Genomic DNA, 19,317 nt, shown 5'->3' with positions numbered 1-19,317 from the left:
AGAACCAACTCACCAGTACTAGGAGAGCCTTTAAATACACTCTTCATCTCCCTGAACACTTACAAAGGCCATTCCCACTCAATTAGCATGCAATAAAATTACAATTTTAGAGCCTAAATTGACATCATATATTTCTTTTTTTTTCTTGTATCACACAACCTACAACTGCATATCACTATGTGTCTGAGAGCAACATTAATTAAAAAATTATATATAATGCACTTTATGCAATAAGAAATCTGTGATGTATTCCAAGCCTAGCAATATCCAATAACTGACATATGCCATATACATTAATGGTCATATGCAATATGGGATGCTGTTGTAAACATAGGTGCTGCACAAACCATTATATGTAAATAATATCCCATATGGAACAATACCTCTCACATTAACGTGTTTGCATTACCACTTCAGACGCCCAATCTGTGTTCAATATAGTGGCTTCCCATAGTGCATATGACAATTAATATGCGGTTGCTTTATTAGGTTGTAAGATACAAGAAAAAGAAATGAAATATATTATGTCAATTTAGGCTCAAACATTGTAATTTTATTATATGCTAATTGAGTAGGGGTCACCTTTGGAAGTGTGCTGGTTAATGAAGAGGGTATATAAAGGCATTGTACAGCTGGCTATAATGTAGAGGCTTGTCCTCAAAGTGAATTAGCCAGTATATTAGAGTTTGTTCTTCAAATAAAGCACTAGTAGATACAAGAGGGCATTTATTGGTCGATGAGATGTTCCTTATTCAAATTTTATAAGAAATGTGTCTCAGTAACACTTACGTAAATTCAATATATATTTTAACCATAAATAAACAATTAATTTACTGTTTTATATATATATATATATATATATATATCACAGCAGATGTGTTTTGTTTTGTTTCTATGGTCTTTTACAGTGTTGAATATGTACATCATTGAATATCCATAGCCTGACCGAGACACCAAACATTGATTGCAGTATTTTGCTTCCCTTAGACTGAAAGCCATCTTAGTGTTTTAAACAAGGAATTAGAAGATAAAGAGAACAGTTTAAAACAGTGTCAGGAGAGGTGAGTTTTATTATTATTGATAATGAATGCAAAACTCATGTTTGTTCCCTTTTCTTCTTTTATGCTAATAATTATGAAGATACTAATACAATGTTACTTTGTTTTCTTCTGACTTTAGGTGTGATAATTTAACTAACAAACATGAACAGGAGATGGCAGCAAAGAGCCATGAAATGAACACTGCTAAGAGCCAAGCCAAGACTATGCAGAATCAGCTGAAAACATTCCAGTATTTATTAATTTTTATTATTATTATTATAATTATTTTTTTTTTATAATACAGGATTTATATAGTGGCAACAGTTTGTGCAGCGCTTTACAAAATCAAAGTAGACATAACAGTTACAATACAATTTGGTACAAGAGGAAACAGAGGGCCCTGCTCATTAGATCTTACAATCTAGGAGGAAGAGTTGACTGATAGAAAAGGTAATAGCTGTGGGGGGATGAGCTGATGAAGGAAATAAAAGACAGTTTACTTAGAAGCAGGATAGGCTTCTTTATAGAGAACGGTTTCAGGGATCATGTAAAGGTGGATAGATTAGGAGATAGTCGGACAGATTGGGGTAGGGAGTTCCATAGGATGGGAGAAGCTCGGGAGAAGTCCTGGAGGCAGGCATGGTAGGAGGTGACAAGGGAACTAGAGAACAGAAGGTCTTGGGAGGATCAAAGAGAGTGGTTTGGTTGATATATTGAGACCAGGTTAGTGATGTAGCTGGGGGTAGAGTTGTGGATGGCTTTGTAAGTTGTTGTTAGTATTTTGAATTTTACTCATTGAGAGAGTGGAAGCCAGTGGAGGGATTAGCAGAGAGGGGCAGCAGACACTGAAGAGTTGGTAAGGTGGATGAGCCTGGCAGCAGTATTCATGATAGACTGGAGGGGGGATAGCCTATGTAAAAGTAAGCCAATGAGGAGGGAGTTGCAGTAGCCGAGGCAAGAGATAACCAGGGAGTGAAATAGGAGCTTTGGTTAAAAAGGGGTGTATTCTGGAGATGTTGCGGAGGTTGAGGCGGCATGATTTGGAAAGGGATTGAATGTGGGCCTGAAAGCATAGTTCAGAATCCAGGGTTACCCCTAGCACTATGGCATGCGGGGATGGGTCAATAGTGGTGCTATTGATTCTGACCGAGAAATCAGGGGAAGAGGCACGTGGGGGAGGAAATATTATGTGCTCAGTTTTGGATAGACTGAGTTTTAGGAAGTGGTGTGACATCCAGTCTGATATGTCTGTCAGTAAATTGGTGATACGTGAGGAGTTGAGGAGTAGAGAGACAGATTTGTGTGTCATCAGCATAGAAATGGTATTGGAAATCATGGGAAGCTATCAACTGACCCAAGGAAGAGGTGTAGATTGAGAATATGAGAGGTCTAAACACAGAACCTTGGGGGACCCCGACAGTAAGAGGAGTAGGAGAGGAGGAGGTAGAGTTGTAAGTGGCACTGAAGGTGCTGTGAGATAGGTAAGATTAAAACCAACGGAGAGTACAGTCACGAAGACCAAGTAAACAGAGTTTTTTGAGGAGGAAGGGGTGGTCAACTGTGTCAAAGGCAACGGAGAGGTCCAAGAGTAAGAGTACGGAATAGTGACCATTAGTTTTAGTGGTTAGCAAGTCGTTTGTGAATTTTAGGACAGCAGTTTCTGTGGAGTGTTGTGGGCGAAATCCAGACTTAAGTGGATCAAGAAGGTTATTCTCAATAAGCTGACAGCTCAGCCGGTTGTAGACTAGACGTTCAAGGAGTTTGGAGGCAAAGGGGAATAAGGCGATGGGTCTTAGGTTGCTAAGATTGGTGGGGTCTAGTGAGGCCTTTTCAAGTATGGGAGGTGACTAGCGCATGCTTTAGAGAGTTGGGGAAGATGCTAGTAGAAAGGGAGAGATTGAAGATATGAGTTAAAGAGTGAAGGATAGAGCCACAGGGTGACCGTAGTATTTGCGAGGGAACAGGGTCCAGAGGACAGGTGGTTAGGTGGGCTTTAGAAAAAAGTTTACCAACCTCCTCTATAGTAGCTTGGTTAAACAAGGGAAGTATATATTGTGCAGGTGGACAAGGAGTGTAGGGTGAGGGAGATATCTGTACAGTGGAGATCTCATCACAAATTGTATCAATCATATTTTTGAAGTGATTAGCAATCTCCTGGGCAGTGAGTGAGTTAGTGAGTGGAGGTAAAAAAGGATGAAATAGAGAGTTAAAGGTAGAAAAGAGTTGACGGGGATTGCATGAGAGGGTGTTAATGATAGTGATAAAATAGGTCTGTTTGGCAGTGTGGAGACAGGAGCTGTATTTTTGAAGGGCAGATTTATATTTTTCGAAGTCTTGCTTGGTCTTAGTCTTACGCCATCAATGCTCCAGAGCACGGCTACAATTTTTGAGGCATTTGGTATTGTCTGTTTGCCAGGGACAATGTCCACGATGGATGACAGTGAACTTTTGTAGACAGAAGTGGCCAGGTTGGGGCAGGACAGGGCTGAGATTTTGTCATAGAGACAATCTGTTGCCAAAAAAAGAAGAGAGGGGCAGGGGCGGACTGACCATTTGGAAACTCGGGCACTGCCCGAGGGCCCGGGGTCAGTAGGGGACCCCATGAGATGCCTCTGGTACCTTTTTCATAGGCTTTTTGAGTTTGATCAAGGACACAGGGATCCCATGATCCCCTATTGCCCGGGGGCCCCATGAGTTGTCAGTCCGCCCCTGGAGAGGGGTTAAGATAGCAAAGGTTTCTACGGGTAACTGTTTGGTAGTTGGAAGACGAGGAGGAAGCCAAGGAGAGAGTGAAACTAATTAGAGAGTGATCAGAGAGAGGAAAAGGAAAGTTGGTGAGGTTGCAAAGAATGCATAGGTAGGAGAATACAAGGTCGAGGGAGTTACCATTGGAGTGAGTAGAAGCATGTGTCCATTGTTTTAGGTCAAAAGAAGTGGTTAGGCTTAGGAGTTTAGAAGTAGCAGGAGTGTTAAGATTAACAGGGATGTTGAAGTCACCAAGAATTATTGTAGGAATTTCAGAAGAGAGAAGATAAGGCAGCCAGGCAGAGAAGTCATCAAGGAAGCTTGATATTGGTCCAGGAGGCCGATAGATCACAGCAATTCTTAAAGAAACTGGGGAGAATAGACAAATACAGTGAACTGAAAATGAGGAGAGGGACAGAGAGGGAGGTGCATGAAGGACCTTAAAAGTGCCTTGTGGGGATAGGGGGATTCCAACTCCACCTCCTTTCCATCCACTAGGCCTGGGAGAGTGAGTCCAGAGGACACCACCATGGGAGAGGGCAGCAGGAGAGGGAAAGTCAGATTCATGAAGCCAGGTTTTTGTAATTGCAAGTAGGTTAAAGGAGTTTGTGATAACAAGGTCATGGACAGAGGTGAGTTTGTTAAAGACAGAGCGGGCATTCCAAAGGGCACAGGAAAAGGGGAGGCTGGTTCGGTCTAGGAAGAAGAGGAATAGCAACCAGATTGTGTGGATTGCGACCGCTGTTAGAGGATAGGGTGTGCCGGGTGTATTGGTCAAAGGAAAAAGATGGCGGTCCAGGATTTGGGAAAATGTCTCCAGATGTTAGGAGAAGCAGAAGGGTGAGAGAGGTAATATGAGAGTATGACTTATATGGAGGGACAGGTCCCAGTGTCCTGGATGTTTTATTAGTATGTGGGCTCAGATTAGCAGAAGTTGATGAGTGCAGGAATAAGGTGAAGACAGGAGTGAGGGTGATATATATAAGCTGTGGGGTGGAGAAGAGGGGTGAAGGAGAGAGAGTTTAAAGAGAAAGGATATAACTGTGAGAAGGAGGAGTAGGGAGTGCATGTTACAGAGTGGCGAGATGAAGAAGCAGACTGGGTAAGAGCTGAAAGAGCTGGATGGGAAAACAGGTCATCTGCAGTCTGTTTAGTATTTGAAGTTGTCTTCTGTGGCTTCTCGCTTTGTGCATTTACTGAAGTGCAGAGCCGAAGTGCAATGCTCAATACTTAAACCAAGATCAATACTTTAGCCAAGATGATAGTTACCAATGCTACCCCTGGCTGTGACTTCCCTAAGGAAGGCCTACATTTATACTGAGTTGGGTGGGGGTATTGACAATTAATCAATTAGGAATGCATAGCAGAGACATATGGCTAGCAGGGCAAACGTCTCATGCCAAAGGAGGACTACAAGAGACAACAAGAGAGCAGGAGGGCAGAGTTGTAAAGATTAGGATCAGCTCATAAATTTGGGTTATACAATAAGAACAAAATAAACACCACAGTAATATGGACAGAGTTAGAGATTTTGGAAGCAGTAAGAATTACCAATAAAAACACTGATAGTTATGAATCAGCTTCAGTCAGAGGTGGATTTTAAAAGTAGTATAGATTACCATATAGCAGTGCAGGGTGTGTTCACATTCATACATGGCATGTGTGATAGTACAGATGGATATTGCTCGCAGACATTTACCATATAGCAGTGCAGGATGAATTAGCATTCATACATGGCATGTGTGATAGTACAGATGGATATTGCTCGCAGACATTTACTTTAGCCAAGATGATAGTTGCCAAAGCTACCCCTGGCTGTGCTGCCCCTTTTAATGACAATAATATTTTTATTTATTTTATATACCCGTTTTAGTTATTAAAAAGAGAACCAAAATGTCAGATGTTTAAGACACAAACACATGTAAAATAAAAAGTTTAATTAAAAATCATTTTTAGAAAATTCATAACGTTTGGTGTATCAAGTTCTACAACTTTTGATTGTACACAGAGCAAAAATATATGCCTGCACTATCCCTCACTTTCCCACTGACCACCTATTAATCCCAGAAAATATCATACTGTGAATCTCAATATTTCTCTACATAGAAAAATTTAATTTATTTATGGTGGTGGATCCCGGTAAGTCAGTGGAGCAAGGACAGAAATATCTCTGTGTACAGTCCCATTGAACTTAGGGCTAGGTCAAATGTTCCCTCAAGGGAATTTGAAGTGGAAATAAAAGCAAAATCTAACTAAATCTAAACCTACTTTCAGCCACATTCTAAACCTAATCTACCTAGCCCTGTAAAGAAAAAAATTGCTTTACGTACCTGTTTTCTGCAGCTGCTCTGGTCCCCGGTTGAACTGTTAACTGGTGTGCAGAGAAGCAGTTGACAATGGAAGCCTCATAGTATGTGTATGGGTGACTTCACTTCCCAGGCATTTGCCAGCCGTTGTCAGCTTTCTCCTGCTTTCTCCTGCACACAGAGCACCGCTGAAGACTGGACCGGAGCAGCTGCAGAACAGGTAAGTATAGCGATTTTTTATTTACAGGGCTTGATAGATTTGGCTTAGAATGTCTCTAGGCTTAGAGTTAGTTAGGGTTTGCCTTTATCTCCACTTTAACCCGTTCGCCGGGTCGTACGGACCTGACAGCAGCAGAGTTTAAACACAATCTGATGGCTGCAGCCACTGGGATTGTGTATTAAACTGACAGGCAGACCTCCTCCCTAACACCAAACTGCTGACTTATAGGGGCTTTTGAAGCATCGGCTATAGAAAATATAGGGTACTGAAGTTTGTCACCATTTCATAGGCACATGCAAATTTAAGGTTTGACATGTTGGGTATCTATTTGCTCGGCGCAACCTCATCTTTTATATTTTACGAAACATGTGCGTAATTTATTTCGTTTGTGTGCCCTAGAATTAACTTTAGTGTGTTTTTACTGAAATGTTTTGCGGTAATATTGTGTGACATAAAAAATTGGAACTACACTATTTTATTTTCTAGGGTGTCTGCTTTCAGAAAATATATAATATTTGGGGATTTGTGTAATCTCTGGGCCTGAAATCATTTTTAAATGTGTGCAAAAAAAATGCAAAAACGGCTCTGGCAGCAAAAGGGTTAATAATTGTTGTATTTTTGTACCTTTTGGCTCTGACATTTTGGCTCTCTGTTTAAAAATGATGCATCATTGTGGATGTTACATCCTGGCCAACCACATATCTATGTTTAAAATGAAACCATTTGATATTTTATTTCTCAAAGTGTGCACTAAATAAAATGTTTAAATTATTAACAATTCTTTAGCATAGTTAAAATGTATTTCCAGACAAAAATGTTTTCTTCTGTCAGGTTCCTACTGGTGTTTTGACTTCCATTGGGGAGATTTTCTCTGGCTTCCTGTCCTGGTTAGTCTTCAACAGGGACACAGACAACAGCAAAAACTCTTAGCTTTTTGTAGACTAGAGGAAGGTTAGAACTCTTGCCTGCTTTTCATTTCTATCTGTGTTTCCAATGCAGAATTTCTGTAACTTCCTGTTTGGAAAAAACCTTGCCACTAGAGCAGGAACTGAAGGAAAATCTCAACAATGGGCAAGAGAGAAAAACCTAAGAAAAACCTAAGGGCCTGTTCACACCAATGAGCCACTCTGCTCTTGTGTGCTGTGGGACAGTGATAGTGTGACATTACCGGCACATTTAACTGTTTACTTTTTTTGTTTTATAGAACTTTATTTAAATGTCACAAGTGACATGGTGTTCTAGAACAGTGGTCTCCAAGCTGCAGCCCTGGGGCTGGATGTGGCCCTTTGCTAGCCTTTATCTGGCCCTTTAGGGCATAATTCCTGCCACTAACATCAACCATAGGGCACTATTAATCCCATTGATGCCAACAATGGGACATAATTCCTTCCATTGACACCAACAATCAGGCACTTGTCCTTCTACTGACACATATGAGGAGGCACTATTCCTCCAACTGACACCAATGAAGAGGCACTATTCCTCCAACTGACACCAATGAGGAGGCACTATTCCTCCAACTGACACAAATGAGGAGGCACTCTTCCTCCAACTAACACCAACGATTGGGAACTACTACTCCCCCTAATACAAAAGATGGGACATTGTTCACTCCCACTGAGCACAGTCTGGACCCCCTAAAGTCTGAAGGACAGTAAACTGGCCCTTCCTTTAGAAAGTTTGGAGATCCTTGTTCTAGACCATTTAGGTTTTTATTCATATCTTTGTTTCCACTGGGGTATTTACCTTCTCTGTTTGTCCCAGTAACCATTGTCCCTAGGACAAAACATTTGGGGTAAATCCAAAACTGGAAGTTGTGACTGGAAAAGGAATAGATGGGGATTCTTGTAATGATGACACCTATTCTGGAGACACTTGTCTAAGTGGGCATTTCTTTCACTTTGAATAGATTTCCTCTCACTTCCTGTTGTGCCTATAGGACAGGAAGTAGAGGAAATTCTCCCCAATAGATGGAAATAAACCCTGACAGTTGTTTTAGCTATTGCCTACTGTATTCAAAATGATGAGTTTCAAGTACTACTAATAGCTTTCAGCTCTCATTTTGTTTGAAATAATTTATTTTTAGGCAACAGAACACAGAACATAAGGATCATATAGCAAACCTGGAATCTGTAATGTCTGAACAACGCTCTGAGCTAAGAAGCTGCAAGAGAACTTATAAAGACAAGGTTAGAGTACAAATATGTTTGTAGGACACTAAAAGACTTCTTTCAGGGTGGCAGGCTCTGAAAAGCAATCTGTGGTAGAAAGTTTTTCAGATTACGAATTTAAGCCAGTTTGCAGGCATTCAGAAAGCAATATTGGTTCACCTGGCTTTTGATCCCAAGGATACTTTAGGCTATAGCGGCATTCGGTGTATGGTTGAGAGGTGGTCCCATTGACTTTAACGAGTGCGTTTGGAAAGCGTAATTCCTGCCCAATCACAAGAGGCTGAGCTAAAGCCATGCAAACGCACTAGTCTGAACTGCCCCATTTGGCAGTAAGGTAAACAGCAAACGTACGTGTCAGTACTGCAGTGTGAATACTTGTTTTTTACTGTGGGCCTCTGCCAGTGTGAACTAAGCCTTAGGGCCCTTTCACGCTAATCCGTTTTTGATGACCGCTAGTCACCGGTCAGCGAATTAAAATCCACAAGATTTGTGTGCAATTTCAGCACACTTTCTGGTGCGATTTCTGAAGACTTTATGGAAACTTGTGAAGATTTTTAATGATTTCTTTGCATTTGCTTTGCGATTTCCATTATATTCTATGTATGTGAAATCACAATAAACTGCAGAAAAAGCAATGCAAGAACTACTTTAGAAATCACACTGCAGCAAATCGCACATGTTAAGACACTGACATTCACATTCATTTGATGCGATTTCAGGTGCAATTTCAATTCAGAAATCACACCTAAAATCGCACGGTGTGAGTGTTTAAAAAATGGAACAAGAATGCATAAAAAAATGTATTCCTTTAAATCCTATGGAGCTCTTTACATCAATGTGCTGTGGGTGAAGTGTATTTTTAAAGATCCTGCATGCTGCATTTTAGGTGCATGTTTAAAAAGCATCTCCCCATTGAAATGAATGGAAAATGCATCAAAAACACACCGTGATTGTGTCTTTGGTGTGCTTTTTAGGCCACACGTCCATATTTCACAGGTGCCTAATTGGAGTCTGGCAACCAGAAAACACACTGGAAACACACCAAAAAACACAACAAAGACACATATGCGTTTTTACTGCATTTTTTCAATGGAACAGTGTAAAAAGGCCCTAAGCCCTGTTTCACACTGATGCAACTGTTCAAATTGCATGACAAATCACATCCAATGATCAGCAATGGAAATGTTGTTGGTTATGTGTTATAGAAGACACTGGTAGCTTATGATGAGGCAGAACTTGGTTTACTTGTGTGGCTTAAGTTGCAACAGCAGACTGTAACAGCAGACATCTTGGTTTAGAAGAGAGAGAGAAGAAAGAGAGAGAACCAACAAGTTTTACACATATGCACAACTGGTAACCTTAGTGTACAGTGCCATCTACTGGTCAAGTGATATTAACACACAATACTATATAGTACATGCTGCTGCATTCCCAACAAATGTTCTAATCGGGGTGACTGCAAATTTGTTGGAGTCGCACCTATTTGAAAAGTAGTTCCTGCCTGGAGTTCTTGTTTCTGGAGTCGCACCCGAAGTCGCATTGACATGTGACTTTGAAATCATGTGACTTCAAGTGAAGTCGCATGATTTCTAATTCTCATGCAGTGTGAACAGGGGCTTAAGGTTATGCTACAGCATCTATTTACCAAACAGATAGATGTTAAATGTAACTACATTCATGTAAATAATAAATACAGTACATGAAATAAAATGACAAAAGCCTCTAAAGCAGGGATAGGCAACCTTAAAGAGGTGGAGATCTATCTGAACAAGTCAAGTAGGTCCAAGTCAAAGATCACTGGGCACAGTGTCGGACAGTGTCATCTTCTCACACCTGATTTAAACCTCTAATTGCAATACTAACGTGTCACATTCGCATGCTTTGCAAGGCAATCACCACCTGTCAAACACACTCGGATCACTTTTCAGAGGAGCACTAGTGTCTGCTGCACTTGTAAATGATCCCTTAGTTGCATCCGGCAGCGGCACTCATAGGGCTCGAGCACATGTAAAATTGGGGGCAGCAGCCAAAGGTATACACAAGCCGCATCAGGAATTACACCCCCCGGCTGCTTTTGGTATGTGCTACCGCCTGTTTGTCGAGACCCATTCTAGTAAATGGGGCCATTCTGCAAGTGCCCCACAACTGTATGCTTCTGTGGGGTCCAAGGGGTTAAAGCAGGTGGTGAGAAAGCAACACACCGCTGCCTATTTAACCCCTTGTTTGCTGTATTGCACACAATTCCAGGGCGTTTGCAGAGTGGCCTCATTTACTTGAATGGGTCATGTTTGGCAAGTGCTACACCCACCAACCATGACAGGGTGTAGATGCCAGCACTATGGAAGAGACATCAACTTATGCAGCTCTTGCTCCCTACTACAGCTGCAACTTTACAAGTAGTCCCTCTGCATTGCACTCTGATGCTCTGGAATGGCAGGTCAGCAAGCCGCCCTGACCATGATCTACCAGTCACGTTGTGACCAAGATCTACTGGTTGCTGACCCCGCTCTAAAGGAGCCTCTAATATACAGTACAATGAAAAGGCTCTTATGCTCATACAAAGTAAATACATAAATAATAAAAATAAAACATACAAGCAAATGTTTCTATTTTGTTTATGCTGTAGAGTTTTTAGGCTATTTAGGGATTGCAAGAGTTAAATATGGCTTGATAGTGCAGTGTTTTGCTGTAAGGCATGCACTTCCGCCTGGCAGCACTATGGTCATCGATTCAAATCCTGCCTGCATGGGTTTCCTCCGGGTACTCCAGTTTCCTCCGACACTCCAAAGACTTGCTGGTAGGTTAAATGGCTCCTGCCTAACTTGGCCTTAGTATATGTATATAAGAATGTAAGTTAGGGACCTTAGATTGTAAGCTCCTTGAGGGCAGGGACTGATGTGAATGTACAATATAGATGTAAAGCACTGTGTAAATTGTCTGCGCTATATAAGTACCCAAAATAAAAAACAGATATAAAATGATTACTAGTCTATTTCTGCAGGTGATGAGCTGTTATTTAATTCTCAGCCAACAGATCTAGACAGGAAATTTAGGAAATTTTGTTTAGTTTCTTTTCAGATCGATCTCTCCCGGTAGGAACAATTGATATATAGTCATCAGCTCATTCAATCAATATGCCAAACATGGGGAAGTGAATTTAAATCGATATATAAAATATGATCAGAACTTATGCATCTCTGTTTCCACCATGTAATCTTACAATTGGATCGACTGAAAAACAATCGTATTATTAACAAAGTATCTCAGTGTGGCTGATCAATGCAAATTGATCGATAACTTTCCACCTTGGCCAACTCATTTTGAATCCAATCTAAATGGAGTCTAAATCAGTCAGGAAGGGAAGTTATGGTTATTTGACTGTTTGCAGATTCAATTGTTTTGACCAAATATGTACATCAGTCAAAAAATAAAATTGAAGAATGTGTGGCAACCAAAAGGTCGAATTTACACCAGGACAGTGCTCTGTGGCTGAGCTGTATAAATCTCAGTACCAAATTCTTTGGCAGGTAAAACAGCTTTAAATGCATTTATTGTGTGCATTTAGCTGTTTGCCTGGAGTTCACCTATAACATGCGTACTTGGGCATTACGGGCATGCATGCTTAGGAAGAAACTGATGCCAATCATAGGATAGTCTACCTATCTATGCCTGTAGGTCCAGCTGTTATCTAGGGTCTTTGTTCGCGTTTATAAATTTGTGGTTCCAGGGATCAAATCTCATTAGTCACCTACACTAAAGAGAGATTACTACCTGTGCACCTCATCCAAAATATTGTATAGCCTCAACATATAAAATAAAAAATATATATATGTACAAACTTTACTGGTACAAATGAGATTATGCTATGATTTTTTTTTTTTTTTTTAAGTAAACAAAATTGTTTATTAAATTATTAAAATACAAATAGACCACTTGGATCCTACAGATTCCTAAACATCTACCATAGCCAGAGTCTCCTCATAGCTCATTACCATGTCCCATTTATGATCCAGCCGAGGATCAGATATTATGGTGGTGGCTAGATACAGAAAGCAACTAATTAGATTGCTGCTTCAGAATCTTTTCCATATTTTTGAAAACTTGTTAGAGAAACAATCACATACCAATATATACAGTGCCTTGAAAAAGTATTCATACCCTTTGAAATTTTCCACATTTTGTCATGTTACAACCAGAAACGTAAATGTATTTTATTGGGATTTTATGTGATAGACCAACAGAAAGTGGCACATAATTGTGAAGAGGGCGGAAAATGATAAATGGTTTTCAACATTTTTACAAGTAAATATGTGAAAAGTGTGGCGTGCATTTTTATTCAGCACCCCTGAGTCAATACTTGTAGAATCACCTTTCACTGCAATTACAGCTGCAAGTCTTTTTGGTTATGTCTCTACCAGCTTTGTACATCTAGAGAGTGACATTTTCCTTCCACTTTAAAACTGTGTATCACTTTGTGTTGGTCTATCACATAAAATCCCAATAAAATAAATTTACGTTTTTAGTTGTAGCATGACAAAATGTGGATATTTTCAAGGGGTATGATTACTTTTTCAAGGCACTATGTATATTGGTATGTGACTGTTTCACTAACAAGTTTGAAAGACAACACTTTAGTGTATAGATATAAAAAAATATAAATACCTTTTTTTCCTTATTTTATAAGTGATCACATTCCCTCTGTTCTCAGGAAATGATAGGAAAATGATAAATGGTTTTCAAAATTGTTTACAAATATCTGAAAAGTGTGGTGTGCATTTGTATTCAGCCTCCTTTACTCTGATACCTCTAACTAAAATCTAGTGGAACCAATTACCTTCAGAAGTCACCTAATTAGTAAATAGAGTCCCCCTGTATGTAATTGAATCTCAGTATAAATATAGCTGTCCTGTGAAGCCATCAAAGGTTTCTTAGAGAACATTAGAGAACAAACAGCATCATGAAGGCCAAGGAACACACCAGAGAGGTCAGGAATAAAGTTGTGGATAAATTAAAAGCAGGGTTAGGTTAAAAAAAAAAATATCCAAAGCTTTGAACATGGAGCACTGTTCAATCCATCATCCGAAAATGGAAAGAGTATGGCACAACTGCAAACCTATCAAGATATGGCCGGCCATCTAAACTGACAGGGCAGGCAAGGAGAGCATTAATCATAGAACCAGCCAAGAGGCCCATGGTAACTCTGGAGGAGCTGCAGAGATCCACAGCTCAGGTGGGAGAATCTGTACACAGGACAACTGTTAGTCGTGCACTCAACAAAACTGGAATTTATGGAAGAGTGATAAGAAGAAAGCCATTGTTGAAAGAAAGCCATAAAAAGTCCTGTTTGCAGTTTGCAAGAAGCCATGTGGGGGACACAGCAAACATGTGGAAGAAGGAGCTCTGGTCAGATGAGACCAAAATTGAACTTTTGGCCTAAAAGCAAAATGCTGTGTGTGGTGGAAAACTAACACTGCACATCACCCCGAACACACCATCCCCATCGGGAAACCTGGTGGTAGCAGCATCATGTTGTGGGGATGCTTTTCTTCAGCAGGGACAGGGAAGCTGGTCAGAGTTGATGGGAAGATGGATGGAGCCAAACACAGGGCAATCTTAGAAGAAAACCTGTTAGTGTCTGCAAAAGACTTGAGACTGGGTGGAGGTTCACCTTCCAGCAGGACAACGACCCTAAACATACAGCCAGAGCTACAATGGAATGGTTTAGATCAAAGCATATTCATGTGTTAGAATGACCCAGTCAAAGTCCAGACCTAAATTGATTGAAAGTCTGTGACAAGACTTGAAAATTGCTGTTCACAGATGCTCTCCATCCAATCTAACAGAGCTTGAGTTAGCTGGTAGAGACATCCCCAAAAAGACTTGCAGCTGTAATTGCAGCGAAAGGTGGTTCTACAAAGTATTGACTCAGGGGGGCTGAATACAAATGCACGCCACACTTCGATATTTATTGTAAACATTTTGAAAACCATTTATCATTTTCCTTTCACTTCACAATTATGTGCCACTTTTTGTTGGTCTAGCACAGGGGTCTGCAACCTTTAAGACATAAAGAGCCACTTGGACCCGTTTCCGAGAGGGAAAAAAAGACTGGGAGCCGCAAAACCATTGCAACATTTAAAACAAATCCGACACTGCATATATTGCAAAAAGCGCTCTGGTCATGAAGGGGGTTTAAGGGCCCAGTAAGCAAAGGGTTAATCAGGGCCACAGTGTATCGTCATAATCACAATCATAGCCTTAGGTCAGTGGTGGGCAACCTTTTCAACTGAGCCAAATCTCGCCAAAACCACGATTAAAATTTATTTTGAGAGCCACATTTTTAAAACTGAAAATACATCCCCCCTATAGTAATTCATCCCCCCTATAGTAATTCATCCCCCCTATAGTAATTCATCCCCCCTATAGTAATTCATTCCCATATTGTGTCAATTCACTTACCTGTACTCCGCGCGTTCCTCTCGCCGTGTTCCCGCGCAGTTCTGGTCTTCAGGGCGGACTGTGAGAGGAGAGGAGTTCGTCACGCTGCCCCGCCTACATCCTGACAGCCAATGTTTGCCACGCTCCGCGGGCCGGATTATAAGGTCCGCCGGGCCGTAGTTTGCCCATTGCTAGGCTAGCTGCAGAGTCCTGACTTTTGGGGCGGCCGCCCGAGAGGAGGGAGGGGAGCGGGCGCCCGGCACACAGAAGAGCTGCATTAACCTCCCTGGCGGTATGATTCCTTCCGATTTTTTGTGCTGAAAGCGGTACCATTTTTTCGCATGGAAATAGTTTTTTATTGTAGGCTGTAATTTTTAGGAAAATTTCCCCACAAATCATTATCACTCAATTCTGCAAGTGGTTCTGATTTACTATCGCTGTTCTCTAGCCGGTCTAAAACCGCTTTTGACCTAAAGGGACGCTTTTTGGACGCCATGGACTTTTCTAAGTTTCCAGGCAGAAAGAACAGACAAAATGCAGGCAGGGCACAGGACAAAGCACTAGGGACAATATGTATGTGAAATGGGATGAAACAGCAATGTTTTACTATTGAAAATTGAAAAAAAAAAAAAAGACATTTTTTAAATTTTTTAAATTTCCCGCCGCCGGCGGCGCCCGTACGTCCCGACGTCACGGGGACTGGAACACAGAAGCCGGATGCCGGCATCGGCCGGAGGAGATGGCCGGGGACGCTGCAGGGGACACATCGCGGGAACGAAGGACAAGGTAAGTGCTGCAGGGACCCCCAGAGCAGCGCCGCATGGTAAGCCTGAGTGTAGCTCGTGGTATAGAAATTCTACCACGAGCTACACTCGGGAAAACCGCCAGGGAGGTTAAAAGAGCCGCGGCTTGCCGACCACTGAGCTACGGCAACCCTATTGCCTGTCACCTGGTGGGCAGTGTGCTCCGGAGCCGCAGCAAATGTGAAAAAGAGCCACATGCGGCTCTGGAGCCGCGGGTTGCCGACACCCGGTCTAGCACATAAAATCCCAATAAAATACATTCACATTTTTGGTTGTAACATGACAAAATGTGGAAAATTTCAAGGGGTATGAATACATTTTCAAGGCACTGTATATCTCTTATTTGTGGTTTTAAGAGTTAAAGTATCACCTGTCTTGTTAATTTTACACTTGCTAAATGCCAGATTGTATTAAGAAGCCTGGACTTACTCTGCTGACCTTACAAGATTAATATCACTTGTCATACATACTCTGTTTCTTTGCCCTTTCCCTCCAGTGGCATGAAACCAAAACTCCAGACGTGACACGCTTATACTCCTGTAACAGCTTCTGTTGTATTTATAGTTTGTATTACATCATTTGACCATGGTATTGCAGGCTTTTTCTCTTCCAAGTCTAATAGGAACTCTCTGAGCCTTCCAACCTATTTCACATATTGACATGTTATCTTTTATTTTCTTCTATTTGTTCATTTGTATTTGCCTAACTGCAGACATCTCCTGTCTATCATAAAATACCTGATTTCAGTCTCAGAACAGGCTGTATTTTGAAGTGTTAAAAAATAAATTTGAACGGAATTAGCTTGCATGGTATTATGCGGTGAGAGGGCAGACTGGTAGCTCATTCTGGATAATGATGGGGCTTGCACAAAAATGTAGCTTGGAACATAGCCACTGATAACTAATCATTTGTGTATTAGGTCACCCTCCAGCTGTTGCTCAAGCAATGTGAGGAAATCTTTGTCCTATTTTGTATGTGTCCAAAGTGGTGACCTATATGTGTGGCCTGACCTTGTTGCCTGGGCAGACTTTCTCAAATTGTGAATCACTGCTCACTTCATAGCTTTCAACTGTATCTCTAGCCATTTTTTTTTTCCAGATGTAGTAGTGAAATATTAAAACCTCTTTCTCTTCTGGAGACATTCACCTTTTCTATTAGTCCTGATGATCATAAGAAATAATGGGAACATACAGAAATTTACAATTGCCATTGATGACAACTGTTTTCCCCCCATTTTGGAAGAATTTTTTGCCCACATCCTGTTGCCTTTGGAACAGTAATTATAGAAAAAGCTCCCTAATGAGGAACAGCAACAAAAAAAAAACTGACCAGGATTTTACTCTAATAAATAACTGGAAAAAAAAAACAGTTTTGGCTAGTCATATAAGTGAGACATAACCACCCTGCCATTTAACGGCCACAGGGATTGAAAGAAAATGTAGGTGTCCTTTTAGTGGCTTTGCTAAAACTGACAGTTTAGTTGGGTCTCTGTCAGAGGTCATGGCTCTTACAACAGGACAATGACCCAAAGCACACGTCAAAGAGCACCCAGAAATGGTTTAATTCAAAGCACTGGAGAGTACTGAGTTAATCAACAATGAGTCCAGATGTCAATCCCATAGAGGCCCTGCGGAGAGATCTCAAAACAGCAGTTGGAAAAAGGAACCCTTCCAATCTGAGAGACCTGGCCACAGGGATTGAAAGAAAATGTAGGTGTCCTTTTAGTGGCTTTGCTAAAACTGACAGTTTAGTTGGGTCTCTGTCAGAGGTCATGGCTCTTACAACAGGACAATGACCCAAAGCACACGTCAAAGAGCACCCAGAAATGGTTTAATTCAAAGCACTGGAGAGTACTGAGTTAATCAACAATGAGTCCAGATGTCAATCCCATAGAGGCCCTGCGGAGAGATCTCAAAACAGCAGTTGGAAAAAGGAACCCTTCCAATCTGAGAGACCTGGAGCAGTTGGTGAAAGAAGAGTTCTCCAAAATTCCAGTAGAGAGGCGTAAGAAACTCATAGATGGTTACAGGAAGTGATTGATTTCAGTTATTTTTTTCCAAGGGGGGTGCTACCAAATATTAATATGGCAGGAGCCATATATTGAGGGTGCCTATAATTGTGTCCAGTTCATTTTTGGAGTTTTGGGTGGAATGTCTCAGATTTGGCTTTTTGTTTCTCCTCTTTTTTTTCTGTCAGATCAATACAAACAAAAGAAATAAACATGAGAATGTAACAATTTGCTGGGTGAAGTGGTGCATTAGCTGACAGAAATGCAGGGGTGCCAATATTTTTGGCCATGACTATAGTGGGTAAAATAAGTATTGAACATGTCACCATTTTTCTAGGTAAATATATTTCTAAAGGTGCTATTGACATGACATTTTCACCACATGTAAGTGACAACCCATGCAATCCATACATACAATGCAACCAAAACAAATAAGTTCAGAAATTAAGTTATGTGTAATAAAATGCAATTACACATGGAAAATGTATTGAACTCACTAACTGAAATGTATTTAATATTTCGTACAAAATCCTTTATTGGTAAAGACAGCTTCAAGATGCCGCCTGTATGGAGAAACTAGTCACATGCATTGCTCAGGTGTGATTTTGGTCCATTCTTCCACACAAATAGTTTTCAAATCTTATAGGTTCTGTGGGCCCCTTCTATGAACTCTGACCTTTAGTTCTTTCCATAGATTTTCTATTGGATTCAAGTGAGGTGATTGGCTGGGCTATTCTAGCAGCTTTATTTTCTTTCTTTGGAACCAATTGAGAGTTTCCTTGGCTTTGTGTTTGAGAACTTTTTTTGCTGAAATGTTCACCATTTGTTTAATCTTCATCAGATTGATGGCAACAGATTTTTATCAAGAATGCCTTCATGTGTTCAATACTTTTTCCCTGTGTCATTCCATTTTATTACACATACAGTACCTCCAAAAAGTATTCACAGCGCTTAACTTTTGTCACATTTTGTTATGTTACAGCCTTATTCTGAAATGGATTAAATTAATTTTTTTCCTCAATGTTCTACAAACAATACCCCATAATGACAATGTGAAAGAAGTTCGTTTTTAAATCTTTGCAATTTATTAAAAATACAAAATGAAAAAAAAAACACATTTACAGTTCTGCTCAAAAGTTTGTATACCCTGGCAGAAATTGTGAAATTTTGGCATTGATATTGAAAATATGACTAATCATGCCAAAAAATGCTTTTATTGAAGGATGATAATCACATGAAGCCATTTATTATCAAATAAAATAGTTGTTTGGCTCCTTTTTAAATCATAATGTTAACAGAAATCATCCAAATGGCCATCATCAAAAGTTTACATACCCTGGAATGTTTGGCCTTAGTACAGACACACAAGGTGATACAACGGGCTAAAATGCCAGTTAGAGGTTAATGTCCCACATCTGTGACTTTTTAAATTGCAATTAGTGTCAGTGTATAAATAGTCAATGAGTTTGTTAGCTCTTACATGGATGCACTGACTAGGCTAGATACTGAGCCATGGGGATCAGAAAAGAACTGTCAAAAGTCCTGCGTAACAAGGCAATAAAACTTTATAAAGATGGAAAAGGACA

At 40.5% G+C, this 19,317-nt stretch overlaps 1 protein-coding gene across 2 annotated transcripts in view; it reads left to right on the top strand.

Annotated features, from left to right (window-relative positions):
* The window catches only part of CCDC158 (coiled-coil domain containing 158), a 123,025-nt gene that overhangs the window by 43,380 nt on the left and 60,328 nt on the right, over positions 1-19,317 (top strand). For both annotated transcript variants that reach the window (XM_089675984.1, XM_089675972.1), the window contains exons 7-9: positions 988-1,061; positions 1,180-1,290; positions 8,398-8,500. In XM_089675984.1, coding sequence (XP_089532110.1) covers positions 988-1,061; positions 1,180-1,290; positions 8,398-8,500 — 288 coding nt within the window. The remainder of the gene's footprint in view (positions 1-987; positions 1,062-1,179; positions 1,291-8,397; positions 8,501-19,317) is intronic.

This window comes from Staurois parvus, unplaced genomic scaffold (genome assembly GCF_062004578.1).
Source record: "Staurois parvus isolate SC_StPar_1 unplaced genomic scaffold, SC_StPar_1.0 ptg000013l, whole genome shotgun sequence".
Classification (NCBI taxonomy): Eukaryota; Metazoa; Chordata; class Amphibia; order Anura; family Ranidae; genus Staurois; species Staurois parvus.
The sequence above is the reverse complement of the archived record's forward strand: the minus strand, read 5'-3'. Positions and strand labels throughout refer to the sequence as shown.